The sequence below is a fragment of the Macrotis lagotis genome, chromosome 5, assembly GCF_037893015.1.
Source record: "Macrotis lagotis isolate mMagLag1 chromosome 5, bilby.v1.9.chrom.fasta, whole genome shotgun sequence".
Lineage (NCBI taxonomy): Eukaryota > Metazoa > Chordata > Mammalia > Peramelemorphia > Peramelidae > Macrotis > Macrotis lagotis.
Genome location: NC_133662.1, coordinates 63,046,136 through 63,064,890, shown reverse-complemented (window position 1 = coordinate 63,064,890; position 18,755 = coordinate 63,046,136). Strand labels below are relative to the sequence as shown.

General features: G+C 37.0%; 1 protein-coding gene across 3 annotated transcripts in view; it reads left to right on the top strand.

The window, feature by feature from the left end:
* The window catches only part of FILIP1 (filamin A interacting protein 1), a 309,418-nt gene that overhangs the window by 139,148 nt on the left and 151,515 nt on the right, over nucleotides 1–18,755 (top strand). For all 3 annotated transcript variants that reach the window (XM_074237338.1, XM_074237339.1, XM_074237337.1), the window contains exon 2: nucleotides 17,523–17,804. In XM_074237338.1, the coding sequence (XP_074093439.1) occupies nucleotides 17,529–17,804 (276 nt within the window). In that variant the 5' untranslated portion in view covers nucleotides 17,523–17,528. The remainder of the gene's footprint in view (nucleotides 1–17,522; nucleotides 17,805–18,755) is intronic.

Genomic DNA, 18,755 nt, shown 5'->3' with positions numbered 1-18,755 from the left:
TCTCATAAAATTACTTATTTGGGATATGTTACAACCTATTTACCTGTACCATGTCCTTTTTCATTGTCATTTTTGTGAATCTATATTAATCTCTTTGGGCACCACAATTTTCTGTGGCTTATATCACCATAAGAACATAGACATTTTAAAAAATGGACCTTCATTTCAAAACGAACCTTGACTCCAATAAAGGTTTTCAGTTTCCCAAAGGCACTCAGTCCATTCTCCACAATTTGTTCAATGTTGTCAAGAAAGATAATTAGAAATATTCCCACTATGGCTTTGAACAAGAGCATGATGTGCTCACTTCGGCAGCACATATACCATAACTGAACAAGAGCATGATAATGCTTTTCCATTTTATTTCAAGGATCTTGTTGGCCTTCTTTTCCATGGAATTATAATATGAGTATCTTCAGGGGACAATCTATAACAGCTCTCAAGGAGCATGTGTAAAATGATATAATTTTTTATTTTCCCTAAATGCAAACTCATTAGTCAGGTGAATCTGCCCTAGAAGAATCAATTGTTTTCATTTCAAAAGCAGCGTTGACCATCAAGAGGTTTTAATACACAAAGATAATGAGAAGAAATAAGTTGTTCAGAATGGATTATCATGGAAGCAGAGTTAAGGTTATAAAATGAAAAAGGGTTAAAAAAACAAGTGGAGTTTTAAGAACATTAAGGAATGGTATGTTCAGTCCTAATGTAGGATGGCTTCCCAGGGGAAACTATGAAAACTCCATGAGTTGGGATATTTATAACTAGGCTCAACTAAGGAATAAAAATATGCAAAAGGAAACCATCTTGCATTGGCAGAGAATTAACTGGCTGACCTCATTGACATTTTGCATCTCAAAATTCTGCAAGCATATGAAAAAAGAACAGATATTTTCTTTTCTCATTAGAAACACTAACAACTTCGGCAATAAGACTTGTGTGTAAAGGAAAAGGACAATGTTACTGAACCCTGTGCCAAGGTCGATTCAACACAAGCCCTAACCCCCAATAGATAACAGACTGATCCCTCCATCATCCCTATTCTCTTGCTATCCTTCAAACCTTCCATGTCTTCTGACTGCTTCCCTGGGACTGACAAGCATACCCATATTTTCCCCAATCTTAAAAAAAAATCTCACTTGATCTGTTCATCCTTTTTAGATATCATTCTATATCTCTTCTCCTATATGAAGCTAAGCTCTTTGAGAAAGTCATCTACAAATGATACCTCTATTTCATTTCCTCTTACTTATTTCTAGACTCTCAAAAGTCTGGCTTCAAGCCTCATCATTCAACTGAAACATCTCTCCCAAACTGCAAATGTTCTCTTTACTGCCAAATCCACTGAAGTTTTTTCAGCCTTCATCCTTTTTTAACCTCTTGGCAGTCTCTGACACTGTCGATCATTTTTTTTTTGATGATCACTTCTCGTTAGGTTTTTGTGACAGTGATCTCTTCTGGTTCTTCTCCCACAAGTCTGACCAGTATCAATTTCCTTTGTCAAATTTTCATATAGGTTAAGGCTCTTAACTGTGAGTAACCCCCTCCTCCCCTTATACTCTTGCTTTTTCTTTTAAACTACTTTTCTTAGTGATCACATTGACTTCTATGGATTCAATCATTATTTCATATGAAGTGTCTATTGGATCTATCAAATCGAACATCCTATAGACATCTTAAACTCAACATATCCAGAAATGAATTTATTATCTATCCTCCAAACCCTCCTCTCTTCTTAACTTCTTTATTCTTGTTAGCATAACCATTTCCCCCAGTCACGAATTTGCAACCTATCATTCATCTTCGACTCTTTGCTCCATTTCATCCCTCATGTCCAATCTTCTGTCAAATTCTATCAATTCTTCCTTTGCAGATCTCTTCTATAATTTTTTTCCCCTCCTCTATTATCAACTCTCTAGTGTAGATACCCATCACCTCACATCCAAACCATTGTCTCATCCTGCTGGTGGTTCTTTAAGACTCAAATCTTTCTATACTGCAATATGTTCTCCACTCAACTACTAAAATGATATTTCTAAAATTCATGTCTGACCACATCAGTTTCTCTCCTGACCCTTAATTAATTCCAGTAGTTCCTTCAGTTTGCCTTTAAATTCATTTAATATTAAGTCCCTTTCTTCCTTTCCAATATTATTAAACTTTACTTCCCTCCATGTATTCTACAATCCAGTGACACTTTTCTCATTTCTGTCCCTCACACAAGATACTCCATCTCCTCATGTCCTTATTGATTTCATTTCCAATATTGTTCCACGTGTCTTGAGTTCTCTCCTTCTAAATATTTGCCTCCTAGATTCCTTCAGATTTCAACTAAAAATCCCGTCTTCTGCAAGAACCTTTAATGCTACTTAGTACCTTTTTTCCCCTGAGATTGCCTTCCTCCTCTTCTCTATATCTCGTGGGAACTAAATTTTTTTGCATGTTACCCCACTCCCCACCATTAGACTATGAGCTCCTGAGGATAGGGACTGTTTTTGCCTTTCTTCGTATCTTCAGTAATTATTATGGTACTTGATATACCATTGTTATGGATATTGTTTTTCTGATTTTTACTTCACTTTGCATTTATTCATGTAAGTCCTCCTCTGTTTTTCTATAGTCATAATGGTCATCATTTTTTATAATGCTGTGATAGTCTCTTACATGTGCTACAGAGTGTTTAACCATTTAATTGATGAATGTCTATTTTTCCCCAATTTTTTTCTATAATATAACATGCTACTATAAATACTTTCATGTATATATTAGATATTTCTTTTTTTCTTTTTTTCTTTTTTCTTTCTTTCATCATTGTCCTCCTTTTTGTATATGACTGGCAATGGGATCTCTCATTTAAAGAATAAGGACAATTTAGATTTTCTTAGCAAAATTCCAAGATATTTTACAGACTGTTTTAATCACAGCTTTGCCAATGATAATTAATGTACTTGTCTTTCATAAGATTTTTCTCACCCAAGTCCTTCATTTTCCAAATTTAGAAATTCATGTTTAGTGAGGCAATATGATTAACTTAATATCCAAGTTAGTTGTGTATAAATGCATTTTTTAAAAATTGAATCATGAAAAAAATGACTCTGGAGATAGATCTTTTGAAAGAAAATTTTGTCTTTTTTAAGCCAATCATTCTCTAATTTATCATTCACATAAATCTACAGTTTAGCTTTGGATAAACTGACCTGGACTTCAAGGTGGTATTGGAGAGACAGTTGCACTTAGAGTCAGAAAGATCTGGGTTCAAATTCAGCCTTAGACACTTTTTAGTTAGGTGATCCTGGGTAGGTCAATTAACCTCTGTCTATCTTAATTTCCTCATCTGTAAATTAGGGTTAAAATAAGAGCACCTAGTTCCCAGGGTTATTGTGAGGATAAAACGAGAAATTTGTAAAGTGCGTTGCAAACCTTAAAGTTTAGTATAAATGCTAGCTATTATTTTTTATTACAAAAAGAAATACTATGACTCATAGGAATAACAGGAATGAACAATTTCTGGCTCCTGCAAATTGTACTTACATTTGTCTTAGAACTAACCTCACTTAGTTTGCCAGAGTGCAAACTTAGACTATATTTTTGGATACAGGTGGTCCCATCTTACTGTGTTTACTTAATTCTTATCCCAATAACTAACACAAATGTCCACCACTTATTGAGACTGGGGAACTTTCTGGCAAACATATTTCTCTGTTGAGATCTATTGGTAGGAAAACTAAGAGGTAAATAAAAAAAATGCAGATGATCTATAAATTAGAAATGAATGGTATTGCTATGGTTCTCTAAAATGAAATGTAGAAATATAAACAAATAGAGTAACAGGGTTCTGTCTATGGTACTAATGCAGGAGAGATGGGGTACTTTTTTCTGGGGGTCTCCTTCTCAACTGCTTTTCACAAAATAGTCTTTGAAGATTACCTTATAAACTTTTCATCAATCACCCTGCCACTAGGGATCACCCCCTAGGCTGTCATGTACCACAGTATAGCTTTGGATAAACTAATCTGGATTAAACCAGTCCCTTAAATAAGCATAAATATATCCCTACAATCCATCCCCAAGAAGTTACCAGTGAACTCATTGAGAGATGTCTGTAAATGAAAAGACTTGCTGATTAGACCATCCACCAAAGGAGTGGGAAATTTGAAAAAAAAAGTACTTGTTATTTGCCAAGCATTGTTTTGTCTGGGGAGGGTTAGGGTGGGGAGAATATGGAAACAAAAGATAGGTCCTGGAGGTGGCTAGGTGGCATAGTAGATAAAGCACTGGCCTTGGAGTCAGGAGTACCTGGGTTCAAATCTGGTCTCAGACATTTAATAATTACCTAGCTGTGTGGCCTTGGGCAAGTCACTTAACCCCATTTGCCTTACAAAAAACTAAAAAAACCAAAACCAAAACAAAACAAAAGATAGGTCCTGCCCTCAAGGACAGTCTAATAAAGAAAACCATGCCTCCTCCATCAACTCAATTTGTCACAGGTCCAATTATTCCTAATCATTCTAAATGTTTCTAAAAACAAATAAAAAAAAGAAGTGATGATATGACATCACATTGTTTTCTGCTACCTTTATTAAATATAAATCTTCAAATCTTAGTTGATAGTATTGAAATGTCTTTCTTTTTTAGCACTTTCATTTTATTTGCCTCTGATAAAGCTACAACACCAAGTCTTGGTAAGTCTGAGCAGGAGAGGTGTTTAAAAATTTTACTTTATCTGATTCCCATAGTACTGCTGATGAGGAAACACCAATCATGCCTGAATTCATCAGAGGAGATAAAAGTGCAATAGATAGGAGAAAAAGATATGAAATAATCTTTGTTCTTTTCATCTTCTCTCTTTTTAAACCTCACTCAGTATATTCCATGTTAAGATTTCCTTATTTCCTCAAAAGGGATAATAAGTGTATTTTATTAAATTTGTCTGCACAATTTAGTTCTGAAAAGAGAAGGATCTGGGTTAGCTTCCTCAAAACATTATTGTGGAAGAAATGAATTTTTAATTAGCTTGTAACTTTATCATCCTGTAATGTTTTTTAGGGGATACCCATTCATCCCCCAAGGAAAGCCAAATAGAAAAAGCTAATACATTCTGTCCCATCAGAATGTTCTGTTATCTCTGAGTCCCAAATCTGCAAGCATGCAAGTCAATTATTAAGAAGCTGTCAAAGTGCCAAATTCTTTTCCTATTACCTGTAAGTAACTACTGTTAGCACAATGGACAGGATCTGGCTAACCCTGATTTTAAAAAGGGCAGCCTTTGTTCTCATCCAGGATTCTTTTCAACAAATAAGTTTGCTACTCTCAATTCAACCTACACATCCTGTTTTCATCTCTTCTTTCCCCTAAGGATTGACCACATTACTTATTAAGCATGGTTTCTGTACAGTTAAGCATTTTAAAAGTTCTTCAGCATCACATTAAGCTTTCATGGGGTTTTATTTTTGCTTAATACTCTGATGACAACTACTGTTTGGATCTTAAAAGAGCACCTGTGGCAAAGTATTTGCATTTGACTCTTCAGATTATCAAAGGGGGGAAGCATAGTCTGTCTACACTTGGTGAGTGGTTGTCAATGTTACTGTGTTAGTTGGCCAAGAAAAAGTTGCTTTTCTCTGCTGATTATTTGTCTTGTTGAATTAGGACTCTAAAAACAAGAAAAGGATGAAGCAAATCCATCCTTGGACACTTAATAGACATGTGCTCCTGGGCAAGTAACTTAATCACAGTCTGCCTTAGTTTCCTTATCTGTAAAAAGGGAATAATAATAGAGTTTATCTTCTGAGATTTTTTGAGGTTGAAATGAAATAATATTTTCAAGTACTTTGCAAACTTTAAAGTGCTTTCTTAATGCTAGCTATAATATTATTATAATAATTATTCTTATAATGATTATTATATATGATGTACTTATACCTATTTGCTTAAACTTTTCAACAATAAAGCAAACATGAAAATTTTGGGAAAAAGCATTTAATGGAAGAATTGGATCCTCTTAAGAAACACATATCCTATTATATATTGTCTAATCCTTTCCTCAAAGGTTTTATGTTAATATAATTACCTAGCCCTGTGGCCTTGAGCAAGCCACTTAACCCTGTTTGCCTTGCAAAAACCTAAAAAAAAAAATTAAAAAAAGAGAGATGGAAGTTCTACCTAACATTCCTAAAAAAAAAATTTATGACTAGTATACTAAGCAGGTTTCATGAATAGAGATAATAAATAATAGCCTACATTAAATAATTTGAGAACTGCCAAAACACCTAATTTGCTTGTTAGAGGATAATAAAACCAGAGCTGGAACAAAGAGACCCAGAACTGACCACTGTTACTATTTACTAGGTAATGATTATAGGCAAGTCATCAAACCTCTTTCAACTTGTTTCTATAAAATGGGGGCAATATTTGCTTAACTAACCATCAGGAAATTGCTTGGAAAAAGTCAAATGCTATATGGTTATATTCATGACCCAGAACTTCCTTCAGTTCTGAGATGTTTTGGACTATATTCAGGCAGGGACATCACTAGAAGAACAATATCTATGATTCATCATTCTTCAATCTGAATATACTCTGGAAAATCTCTGGATACAGTTTATGGATATCTTGTGTCTAATTTTCATGGATATGGTAATGAATTCTCCAGTTCCCAAGCTGACACTCATTATGATAAATACATTTCAAGAATATGACAGCCTATATTTCACTCCTAGAAAATCCAGAAGGACTTATAGGAGTTAACAAATAAAAAAAAATACAAAGCTCTTTCTGTAGCCAATAAATAATCAATATAATTCTTCACTTCCTCTGATGGGTTCACTTTTCCCTAATCCTTCCAATTTAGCACTATTCTGTAGTTTGGTTTCCTTTAGGAGGGGAACTTAAAGAAGGATTGCCACTGGGGCAATGTCCTTCCCCACCCTAAGACTCTATGATTTGAACTCTTACTGAAGAACAACCCAAACTCTGGGGCTGCTTCACTTCCAAATAATTCCCAATATTGAGGTTTTAGTTCATTTTTGATCCTCCATCCACAGAGATTTTATGAATGATCCTCTTCTCTCTTCAAAGGCTAGGATGTTCAGAATCTTTCTTCATGTCTTTATGAAACCAAATTCCCAAATTCTTGAATTTGGGTTTAATTCCCCCACTGCCTTGGATATTGGCATATCTAGAACTAGAAGAATTGACTGTCACATCTCTTACTTATACTCAAATTAGGACTCAGAAAATGTAGTAAAGTAGTAAAGAATTCTCCTTTCTAGGCATCATGGAAGATCGTATTCAATTTCCATGTGCTTCTTCCCCAAAGCAGCCATTAATGGCTCTTAGTGTTGGAGGAAAAACAGTGAACATAAATAAGCTTTGCTGTAACGCAAGAGCAGAGGGTCATGAATTCACTTAAATAGAACAGAGCAAAGGGTAACATCTCTTTCAAGAGTCCCTCCTTTTAAGTATCAGAATGATTCAGTTCACTTGTCATGGCAGATATGTTAAATGAAATGTAATTAGAAGTTGTTTGTCCTTCTAATTAAGAGCATGATCATCTTCTATAGAGAAAAAGTATTTTCAAAAGAACTGCAAGAAGGTTCACTGGCATATAAATTTATCAAATGGATTTGATAATTCCAGAACTTTGGTGGTTATTGAATAACTGTTGCAAGTCTGACCTGGACAAAAAACAAGCCTTTATTACATACCTACCATGTGCAGTTACAGTGTGATACAAAGACAAAGATAAAAGCCCTCAAGCAGCTTATCTTATTCAGAAGGAAATTATATATAACATGTACATAGATAAATATAAGAAATGTACAGAGTAACAAAAAGTAATTTCAAGACTAAAGGAAATGTTATGGGCTGGGACTATAGATTTGGGGATGATATGCATAGAGATATAGTTGAACTATGTGAACTGAGGAGAACATTTCTTTTAGAGGAGAATGCCAGCAGGTGGCAGGGGTGGAAGTGAGGGTAGTGAAGAAGTGGAATAAGGAAAAGATTTATGCATAAGATGATGAATGACATGGTATTGAGGAGGGGAAACTGGTGATAGAAGTAGTTGAGGATTCTGTATGGGTTACTGGATCATGCAAGTGATGCTGTAGCTAGAATAAATTTCCATTCAGTGTCAAATCTATATTCCTAATCCAAGATTAGACATATTCAGAAGATGCTGTGCACTGAGAGCCAACACTATGCTCTTAGTCTTTGAATCTATGAAACCCACGCCTTCTTTGTTGTCCTGAGGTTGCAGAAACACTGATGGACCTTAGGTGGGTATGGATCCTCTTTGATGAACTTTTTCTATTATTTCTGCCTGCCAAAGACCAAAAAGAATTGGAGCAAGTTGCTTATATTTTCATAAAATGGGCAGAGAGTTGGGATTAAATGATCTATGAGGTTCATTCTCTTTTTTAGATTTAACATTTTGGAAGGGGGGGTGGAGCCAAGATGGCGACAAGAAGGGATCAAGTCTTAGGAGCTCTCTGATAAAATTCATCAGCTAAGGACTCTAACTAAACTTTCGAGAGACAGAACCTACAAAGGGACCCAGTGAGGCAGTTCTCCTACTCAAGGTAACTGGGAAAAGAGCAGAAAGGCTCTGCTCCCCGGGATTGGAGAGGCGCCCGCCAGAGGGGTGGCCTGCCAGAGCCAAAGAACCTCAGCATCCTGGAGGCAGCCCCAGGGTGCTGGGAGTCTCAGCTCACAGCAGCGGGGGAGTCTCCTGAGCTGCACCCCGGGGAGCACCGGGCACAAAGTGGGGGAACAGCGGGGGACCTCTGCCAGAGCGAGCACATGGAGCCCAGCCCTCAGGGCACACAGCAAGCAGCATTGTCTTTCCCCAGCCCTGATCCAGGAAACAGAAGCTGGCAAAGCCAGTAAGCAGGAGCCCCCAGGGCATCAGCCCACTGATCTGAGGGAGGGGAGTGAAGAGAGACTGCCTAGCTCTGTCCTCTGCCCCTGAAACAGGACTCTGGGGCTCTGACCACATTCAGATCCTGATTGCAGTCTAGGCCCCCCCATAGAACAGCAGCCCCCCCCCCACCTCAGCCCCTTGGCAGAGTGGGGCGCTTATGGTCATTCACAGATCAGGAGGGAGGACAGAACTGCACACACTGAGACCCTTGTGGGAGTGTCCCAAAAGCTCAAGAAACACCCCAAACCAGGCCCAGGCTGGGAAAATGTGCAAGCAGAGAAACAAAAAGAAGACTATTGAGAAATATTTTGCAAATGAGCCCAAGAAGGATCAAAATATTCAGTCTGAAGATGAGGAAGCACAAGCTCCTGCATCTAAAGACTCCAAGAAAAACAGAAATTGGGCTCAGGCTATGACAGAGCTCAAAAAAGACTTTGAAAATCAAATGAGGGAGTTGGAAGAAAAACTGGGAAAAGAAAGGAGAGAGATGCAGGAAAAACATTAAAATGAAGTCAGCAGCTTAGTCAAGGAAATCCAAAAAAACGCTGAAGAAAATAGCATGCTAAAAACCAGCTTAGGTCAAATGGATAAAACAGTTCAAAAAGTTATTGAGGAGAAGAATGCTTTAAAAAGCAAAATTGGCCAGATGGAAAAAGAGATAAGAAAACTCTCTAAGTAGAACAAATCCTTCACACGAAGAATAGAATTCAGGGAGATTGATGAATTTACCAGAAATCAGGAATCAATACTTCAAAACCAAAAAAGAAAAATTAGAAGAAAATGTGAAATATCTCATTGAAAAAACAACTGATATGGAAAACAGACTTAGGAAAGATAATTTAAAAATTATTGGAATACCTGAAAGTCATGATCAGGAAAAGAGCCTTGACATTATTTTCAAAGAATTACTACAGGAAAATTGCCCTCATATTCTAGAAGCAGAGGGCAAAATAGAAATGGAGAGAATCCACCGATCCCCCCGAGAAAGAGATCCCAAAAAACCAACCCCTAGGAATATTATAGCCAAGTTCCAGAACTCCCAAGTCAAAGAGAAAATATTACAAGCAGCCAGAAGGACACAGTTCAAATATTGTGGAGCTGCAGTCAGGATCACACAGGACTTAGCAGCAGCTACATTGGAAGCTTGTAGGGCTTGGAATACAATATACTGAAAGGCAAGAGAGCTTAGAATGCAGCCAAGAATGAACTACCCAGCAAAGCTGAATGTCCTCTTCCAGGGAAAAAGATGGACTTTCAATGAACCAGGGGAATTTCAAATGTTCCTTTTGGAATGGCCAGAGCTGAACAGAAGGTTTGATCTTCAGATACAGGATTCAGGTGAAGCATGGAGATTGGAGGAGAGGGGGGAAACATGAGGGACTTAATGAGGATGAACTGCACGTATTCCTGCATAGAAAAATGACACTGATAATACTCATATGAACCTTCTCAGTTAATAGAGCAGGTAGAGAGAGCTTTTATAGTTGAAGCACAGGAGAAAGCTGAATTCGAAGATAAAATATGGTATAAAAATGGAGTCAATAGAAAAAAAGGGAAATGGAATGGGAGAAAGAAAAAGGAGAGGGGGAATAGTCCAAGATATTTCACATGAGATTTTTTTTATTACAATGAGCTATTGCAATGATATGGAAGGGGGGAGGCAAGGGGGAATGAGGGAAACTTTGCTCTCATCAGAGATGGCTAGGAGAGGAAACAGCAAATATACTCAATGGGGTATAGACATCTGGAGTAAGAAGGAGGGGGGAGCAGGGGGAAGGGGTGGGGATGTGAATAAAGGAGGAGAGGATGGACCATGGGGGGAGAGTGGCCAGATATAACACATTTTCTTTTTTACTTCTTGCAAGGGGCTGGGAATGGAAAGTCTGCCCAGGACCACAGGGCCAGGTGGATTCTGGGTCTAAGGGGTGGTATGGGGGCTCAGGGCCTCTTGGACCCAGGACCAGGGATCTGTCTGCTGTGCCACTCAGCGACCCTACAGCAGAGTCATAGTGAAAGGAGAGAGAAAATACATGGTATTGGAGAAATAAGAAAGGAGGGAGTTGCAATCAGCAATGGCAATGGTGGAAAAATATGGAAATAACTTTTATGATGGACTTATCATAAAGAATGAGATCCACCCATGACAGAGTTGATGGTGTTGGAACAAAGACTCAAGCACATTTTTTGTTATGATTATTTGGGGGAGGGTGCAGGGCAAGTAGGGCTGGATGGCCTGCCTGGGGCCACATAGCGGGGCGATCATTGGGTGTCTGGGGCCGGATTCAGACCGGGTGCTCCTGGCTCAAGGGCCAATGCTCTGTCTGCCACCCAGCCACCCTACTATTATTACTATTTTATTTTATTTTGCTTCTTTTTTTTCTTTCTTTTTTTTTGGTTTTTGCAGGGCAGTGGGGATCGGGTGGCTTGCATGTCACACGGCTGGGTGATTGTTGGGTTTACGAGGCTGGATATGGACTTGGGTGCTCGTGGCTCCAGGGCTGGTGCTTCATCCATTGCGCCACCTGGCCATACCTACAATTATTACTATTATTATTTTTTTTATTTTAATTTTTTTCTCTCCCCTTTACTTTTTTCGCCCAAACAAGTCTATCTATATTCATGGGGGAGGAGCGGTATTTTGTTGACTTGTAAACAAGAATATTTTATTAATGTAAAGAAACATTTGTACAAAATGAGAATAAAAAATAAATTTAAAAGAAAAAAAGATTTATGATTTTATAGTTGTGTGGTTATTGGTGAACACTATAATCATGAGAATGGTTTTTCAAGCCTCATTCTAGGACTTTGCACAAGTCAGAGTCACATTCAGAATATAACCCACTTGTGGAATATTCATCTCCTAACCCCAGAATCCCTGGAAGCATAGGTCCTCTAATAATTTTGGTCCTCTTACACCTTACTGCTTTTGGGAACAGAATGTCAATCTCCATTACTATAAAATAACTAATGTCCTGAGACAACACCAAGCATTGTTTTCTAATACTTTCGGACAACTTCTGCCTGTATTTTCCAGGAAGTCTCATGCCTTAGTTCCTTTAAAGGGGTTTTTCTCCAACACATACTTTTGTTCCACAGCCCTAATTGGGAACACCTAATGGTGAGTCATTGCCATAACTGCAGACTCAGCTTGGAAAGGCAGATTTGATGGTGAACTAGTATATTAGACATTAAATCAGAAATATTACCTGAAGAAGGCAAAGAAAGGGACATAATACTTTCCTTTTAGCCATTAAGTGACTGAATACAGATTTTTTAAAAATAATGATGGTAAGCATGTATCAGGTCTTCCTTCATTCTTCCAAGGCTAGCTTTTTTACTTCTCTGATTTTGAATGAATGGAAATTATTTTCTTGAATTCTTCACTGGATGCATCCTAAACTCAGATAATTCTGAATGTGTAATGCATTTTTCTTTTTTAAAAGCTAGCTATAATATGATTAAAAATTGGTGACTTTAGTGGGAAAAATGTTGATTTTGAAATCAGTAAGGCCCGACTTCAAATTCTACCTCTGACACTAGCTGTGCTACCCTGAATAAGTCATCTAACCACTCTGAGTCTCAAACAACATTTTCTAAATTTTTCTGGTAAGTTATTGGCTAATTTTAGTCTGAGTCAGTAGATTAGTTACTTTAACAGACTCACAAATCCTCAAATAATAATTCTTCACCAAAAGTAAGACTGTTAAAAACAACTTTGAAACAGTGCTAATTTTTAAGCAGGTGCTGATATTCTTTCCCACATATATTTGAGTGTGTTCAGGGTGGTACTTCAGGGACCCAAAAGAAAGTGGAAGTAGATAATATAAGAAGATAAGACAAACATGTGAAACAGATGACTACATAAGGCAGCAATATGATGGAGTGCAGAAATGACCCTATTTCCTATGCTTTGCATAGATTTTCAACAATGTATGATATAACATCAGGCCTTCAAGTCAAAATTTGATCTATCATCACAAAGTAACTCCAGATCTTCCAGAGAAAATTATTTCAGATCAAAGGAATTCCAATGTGGGAGAGGTGGAGTCCTAGGGAGTGACTTATATTGCAGTTTGGGATGTCCATGTGTCTTCCTTTTGCTGTATAACAGGTCTTGAGTTAAATTTGAATCGTTCTATTTATCACTTTTTTTTCCCTTCCTGAGACTTTAGTCAGACCCTCTTGCCCACAGACATGCTGTGATGAAACACAGTAGATCTGTTATGAAGTGATCTGGCTTTCATTACAAGGAAACACCTAGGAGAACAATGCTTTGTTCACTAGGGAAAGTTCATGGATTGTCTAAGATTGTGAGAGCTATTTCCTGAATGTACCAAAAAGGATGAAGGTTGTAGAGGGAGAGTCAGCATTTGGAGCCAACTTTTGTGTGATGTTTTGTGAACAATCATTGGGGACCTCAGGGTGTCAACAGAAACAAAACTATTCAATTCCAAGGACTCAGTTCAGAAAGGGAACAGGAACGTTGATTTCAATATTTGTTACCAGGATTAAATGGCTCGTATCTGAGAGGAAACATCATAAAATATTTATTTTTTCTATTATAAACCTGGTACTGTGAAAATCTTTCCCTCGGGCATTGCATTCAGAATGGAGATCTGCTTTCAGATAACATGGCACTTGTACTTAATCTGGAATGGATGTTGAGGAATATATTTCATTGTGTTAAAAAAGAAAAAAGCTAGGGACCTATGACATATTGTTCTATTTGAAAGCTATTCAATGCTATGAGCCACTGTACATATAACATTATGGATTCAGGGACCCCAATACTTTAATATTCCGATGGATCTGTGATTTCATCAAAGCAGCTTTTCCTTTTAAGTGAAGTCAACGGTATTCATTAAATGCTTCCATGTGCCAAACACTGTTAAGCTCTGGAAATACACAGAAGAAAGACAACCTTAGCTCTCAGGAGCTTGTATTCTAATAGGGGGAAGAAAATTGAAAAGCAAGAAATGGAAGTAGGGAAAGAGGAAAAGGTGCCATGGTAGAGAAAGCTAGGAGTATAGCCAAGAGAAGAACGAAGAAGCTGGCCAGAATGCTTGCCTGAAAATGTAGACTTTACCAACCAATAAGAGGAAAGGACTGAAGGGGCAGACTATTTCTAATGTGAGGATGCCAGAGGTAGAGTGAAATTCCAGTGTTAGTAGGTTGCTGTGGCATTGTAGATAAAATAAAAAAAATTAGAAGTAGAGCCTATAGAGGAAAGCAGTGGAGCCTTTCAAGAATGCAGTCAGTTATTCATTTAGTGCCTACTATTAACCAGGAACTGTGGGGATACAAAGAAAGGTAAAAGATAGTCCCTGTTCTTAAGGAGCTCACATTCTAATAGAGGAGTTGACATGCAATCGAATATATACAAATATATATATATATATATATATATATATATATATATGTATGTATGTATGTATATATGTATGCACACACACACACACACACAGATTGTAATCCATCCATATCTGCCCATCCTGTTCCATGTCTTTTTTTTTTTTTAGGTTTTTGCAAGGCAAATGGGGTTAAGTGGCTTGCCCAAGGCCACACAGCTAGGTAATTATTAAGTGTCTGAGACCGGATTTGAACCCAGGTACTCCTGACTCCAAGGCCAGTGCTTTATCCACTACGCCACCTAGCTGCCCCCTGTTCCATGTCTTTCAACATATAGGTTCATTCAGCATGCTAAAGACTTTCTTCATTTGAAGGAAGTTGGCACATTTAGAATTCTGGGGGAAACATCATAACTATTTTTAAGTTAATGTAGGACTATTAAGTGGTAAAAGAGTAATGTATAGTAACTGCAATAGAGTTCAGTTTAGGTTTGCTTCTAGGACAAAGTAAAATTATTTGCCTCGAGAGGTGATTGTTCTCTCTTCTGGGAGGCTTTCAAGCCTAGCCTGGTTGATCATTTGTTGACTATTGTATAGTAGAGTTTTCCTTTATATATAATTTGACCACTATGAACACCTCCATTTCTCAGATTCTGTGACTTTATGATGCTGATTCTCCTGATAATGTGTGAATATTGGTAGAGCATCTAGGCTGTCCATGCCTAGTACCTTCCTCTTGTTATATGAGCAGTCCTTAAATCCTCCTTTTGTAATGTGTTATAGTCTGTTCACATCTAACATGAAACATTCGCTTGAACTTTGGATTCTATTATCTTTAGGCTAATGATTCTTAAGAATCCTTATTCGGGGGCGGCTAGGTGGCATAGTGGATAAAGCACTGACCTTGGAGTCAGGAGTACCTGGGTTCAAATCCGGTCTCAGACACTTAATAATTACCTAGCTTGTGGCCTTGGGCAAGTCACTTAACCCCATTTGCCTTGCAAAAAAAAAAACCTAAAAAAAAAAAATCCTTATTCAGCCCTAACCTCTCTGCTGAACTTTAATCTTGTGTTTCCAACAGACTATTGTACATTTCAAAGTGGTTATCCACAGACATCCTAAACTCAAATAAAATTGATTACTTTTCCCTCAACTTTCTCATCTTCTGAACAGCCCATTATTGTTGAGAGTACCACCATTCTCCCAGTCCCATAGGATTGTAACATTGTTTTCTCATTCTCTCTCTCACTTCCCATATCCAATCTATTGCCAAGGCCTATTGATTTTATCTTCAAAGCATCTCTCCCATATGCCACATTCTCTCCTCTGACACTGCCATCTTCCTAGTGCAGGGCCTGGATTATTATATTAGCTTAATATCTGATCTTCCTGCATTGTCTCTCTCCACTCCAATCCACTTTACACTTAGCTGATCTTCCAAAGCAGTAGGACTGAACATGTCACTGCCCACCCCAGTTCACTAAAGTTCAGTGACTTCATATCATTTTTAATGATAAGGATCCTTATCATATCAAAAATTCTCTGTTTTCTGCCTTTCTGGTCTTCTTGCATACTAACTTCCCCTTTTTTCACACCACTCTGGGATCTAGTGATGCTTCCTTTCAATTCCTCATACAAGATACCCCATTTCTGTAGCCCTGGCCATTTTTTCACACTGTCCCCCATGCCTGAAAGGCTCTCCTTTCTTAACTCTACCTCATGGTTTCCTTAAAGTTCAACTAAAACCCCACCTTCTATAGGAAGTCTTCCCCAGTCCTTCTTCATTCTAGTGCCTTCCCTCTCAATCATTTTCATATTACATATTTCCTCATATTAGATTATGAACTCCTTGAAATCATGGATTATCTTTTGCCTTTCTTTGTACTCCCAGCATGTTATAGAGGCCCAATATATTATAGGTATTTGATAAATATTTATTGACCTACTATGTGTGGACCTCAGATTTAATTCTCTCATGACTCTAGAACTTCAAGGTATGTCAGAGACCATGTAGTCCAACTCCTTCATATTAGTGACAAAAAGATAGATTGCTAATACCCATAAGCAAAGCATAAATACAGCTAATAGATATAGAAATGAGAATAGAACCCAGGAGAGTGGAACTAGAATGCAATGTTTCCTATAAGTTCATGAAAAATATTTTTAAGTTCAATGTCCATCTGTAAGATGCTAGTAATGTGGCCCAAAGACTATGGACCTAAAAAGGTGATCCATCAAAAAGGGGTGGAGGCTATTTCTTCTGAAAGGATCAGAATCAAAAAAAATTATCAATCAACAATTATTTACTAATCAATAAGCATTTATTTAGTATCTACTAAGTGCCACACACTATGCTAGGTTCTGAGAATACAAAGTCAGAAGCAAAACAGTCCCCATACTCAAATAGCCAACATTCTCTCAGGAAAGACAACATATTACTTCATTTCAGTTGTGTCCAACTCTTGGTGTCTCCATATTCTTGGTAAAAATAATTGAGTGGCTTGCTATTTTCTTCTTCAGTTCATTTTTTAGATAAGGGTCACATAGCTAGTAAGTGTCTAGGGTCAAATTTGAGCTAAAAAAAAAAATGACTCTTCCTGACTCCATGTCCAACACTCAATCTACTGTACCACCTAGTTATACATATATAAATATTGATATATACAAAATAAATGCAAAGGCTTGAGTGTTTTATTATTGGAACTTTTCTGATTATGTTTATGCTACTACAAAGTTGCTTATTTTCAATTTTCAATTGACCTCTCCTCATCTCAATACTAGCCCTTTCTTGTTTTACTTTCTATAAATTACTAACTGGAAAATAACAGATGATGAAATAGAAACTATGGAAAAAATATTCCACATCTCCATGACTTCCTACCTGATTACTCCCATATACACAGGGTCACAAATAAATCATAATACATATCTCTATCTCCCAGGAAGATCTTTCCCGTTCATTTTATATGGTGCTTTTTTTAAAAAATCAAGTTTCAAAATTGGAATACTGAATATGTTTTTAGTTTAGTTCAGAATCAACTTTTCTTTCTTGAGAACAAAGATATTTTTTCTAAAGATGGATGATACTTTTGCCTATAGTCATAGTTAGAACAAATGAGGGAAAGTATTTGATGCATCCGGTTTGGTAAAGCAGTAAATCTGCTCCAGGATACTAAGTTTTTAGAGTAAAATACTTTTATTCAGTAGTCAAATACATGTTTTCTTTGTTTGCATTTTTTTAATCATAGGTGGGAATGAGATCCCGAAATCAAGGTGGTGAAAGCTCATCAAACGGGCATTTCTCCTGCCCTCAACCCTCCCCTATCACCACTGCTGAAGATAAAAACCTGTCAGAAGATGCAAAGAAAAAGAAAAAAACAAACAAAAAGGAGAGCGATGTCATGGTCTCAGCAACTGTCAAGAGACATTTGAAAACATCAGGAGAAAGAGAACAAGGGAATAAAAAATCCCTGGAGTTATCCAAAGAAGACCTCATCCGACTGCTCAGTATAATGGAGGGAGAATTACAGGTAAGATCCACTTTTCCTAAACTATGACTCCCATATAATAATAATAAATACATTCATATATACAATGTATATAATGTCTAAAAATATATAAAATATATGACAATGTATGTATATATTCTATATCTATGTGTTTGTACATATTATATATGCATATATACATGTACAAACAGCATATATAATCTAGACCTGAGATTTCATCAAGATGGAGAGTTCTTTTTTAAGAAAGTCTTTCTATTAGTGTAATTCGGCATTTATTCAGCAACATAGTCTTCATCATCTAAAGGCACCAAGAGATTGTTAGTCAAACAATCATTTAGTCAACAAGCATTTATTAAAGTTACTATGAACCAGTACTTGACTTGGCACTGAGTATACAAAGAAAAACCCTTATCAGTCCCTGTCCTCAAGAGCTAACATTCCTAAGAACTAATAAATACAGGTTATAGAACAGTTATATGTGTATGTCTGAAGTTATAGAACAGTTATATGAATATGTGTGTCTAATGATAGTCATCTCTGGGGGAGGAGGGATAGGGAAGATAAAAAAAGATTTCTTTTAGAAAGTGGTCATGGCATAGATAAAGATTCAGCAAAAGAGACTGTGTGAGGGGTCAGATAATAATAGATAATAATTAACATTTTTACAATGATTTAACATTTGAAAGGGATTTTAAGTTATTTCCTTTGATCTTCACAATAACCCTGCTGGTTGTATTCCCAATGGAATGAGGAAACTGAGGCTGATATAAGTTAAGTGATTTGCAAGGGTCACATAGCTACTAAGTATCTTGAATTTCTCTTCCTGAATTCAAGTTCAATACTCTAGTTACTGAACTATTTAACTGCTAGAAAGAACTCAGAGACAAAAACCCATAGAGGAGAGTACCCAAAAGGAAAAGGTAGGCAAAAGTGTCAAATGTTACAAAGAGCTCAAGAAAGAGGAGGAAAGGT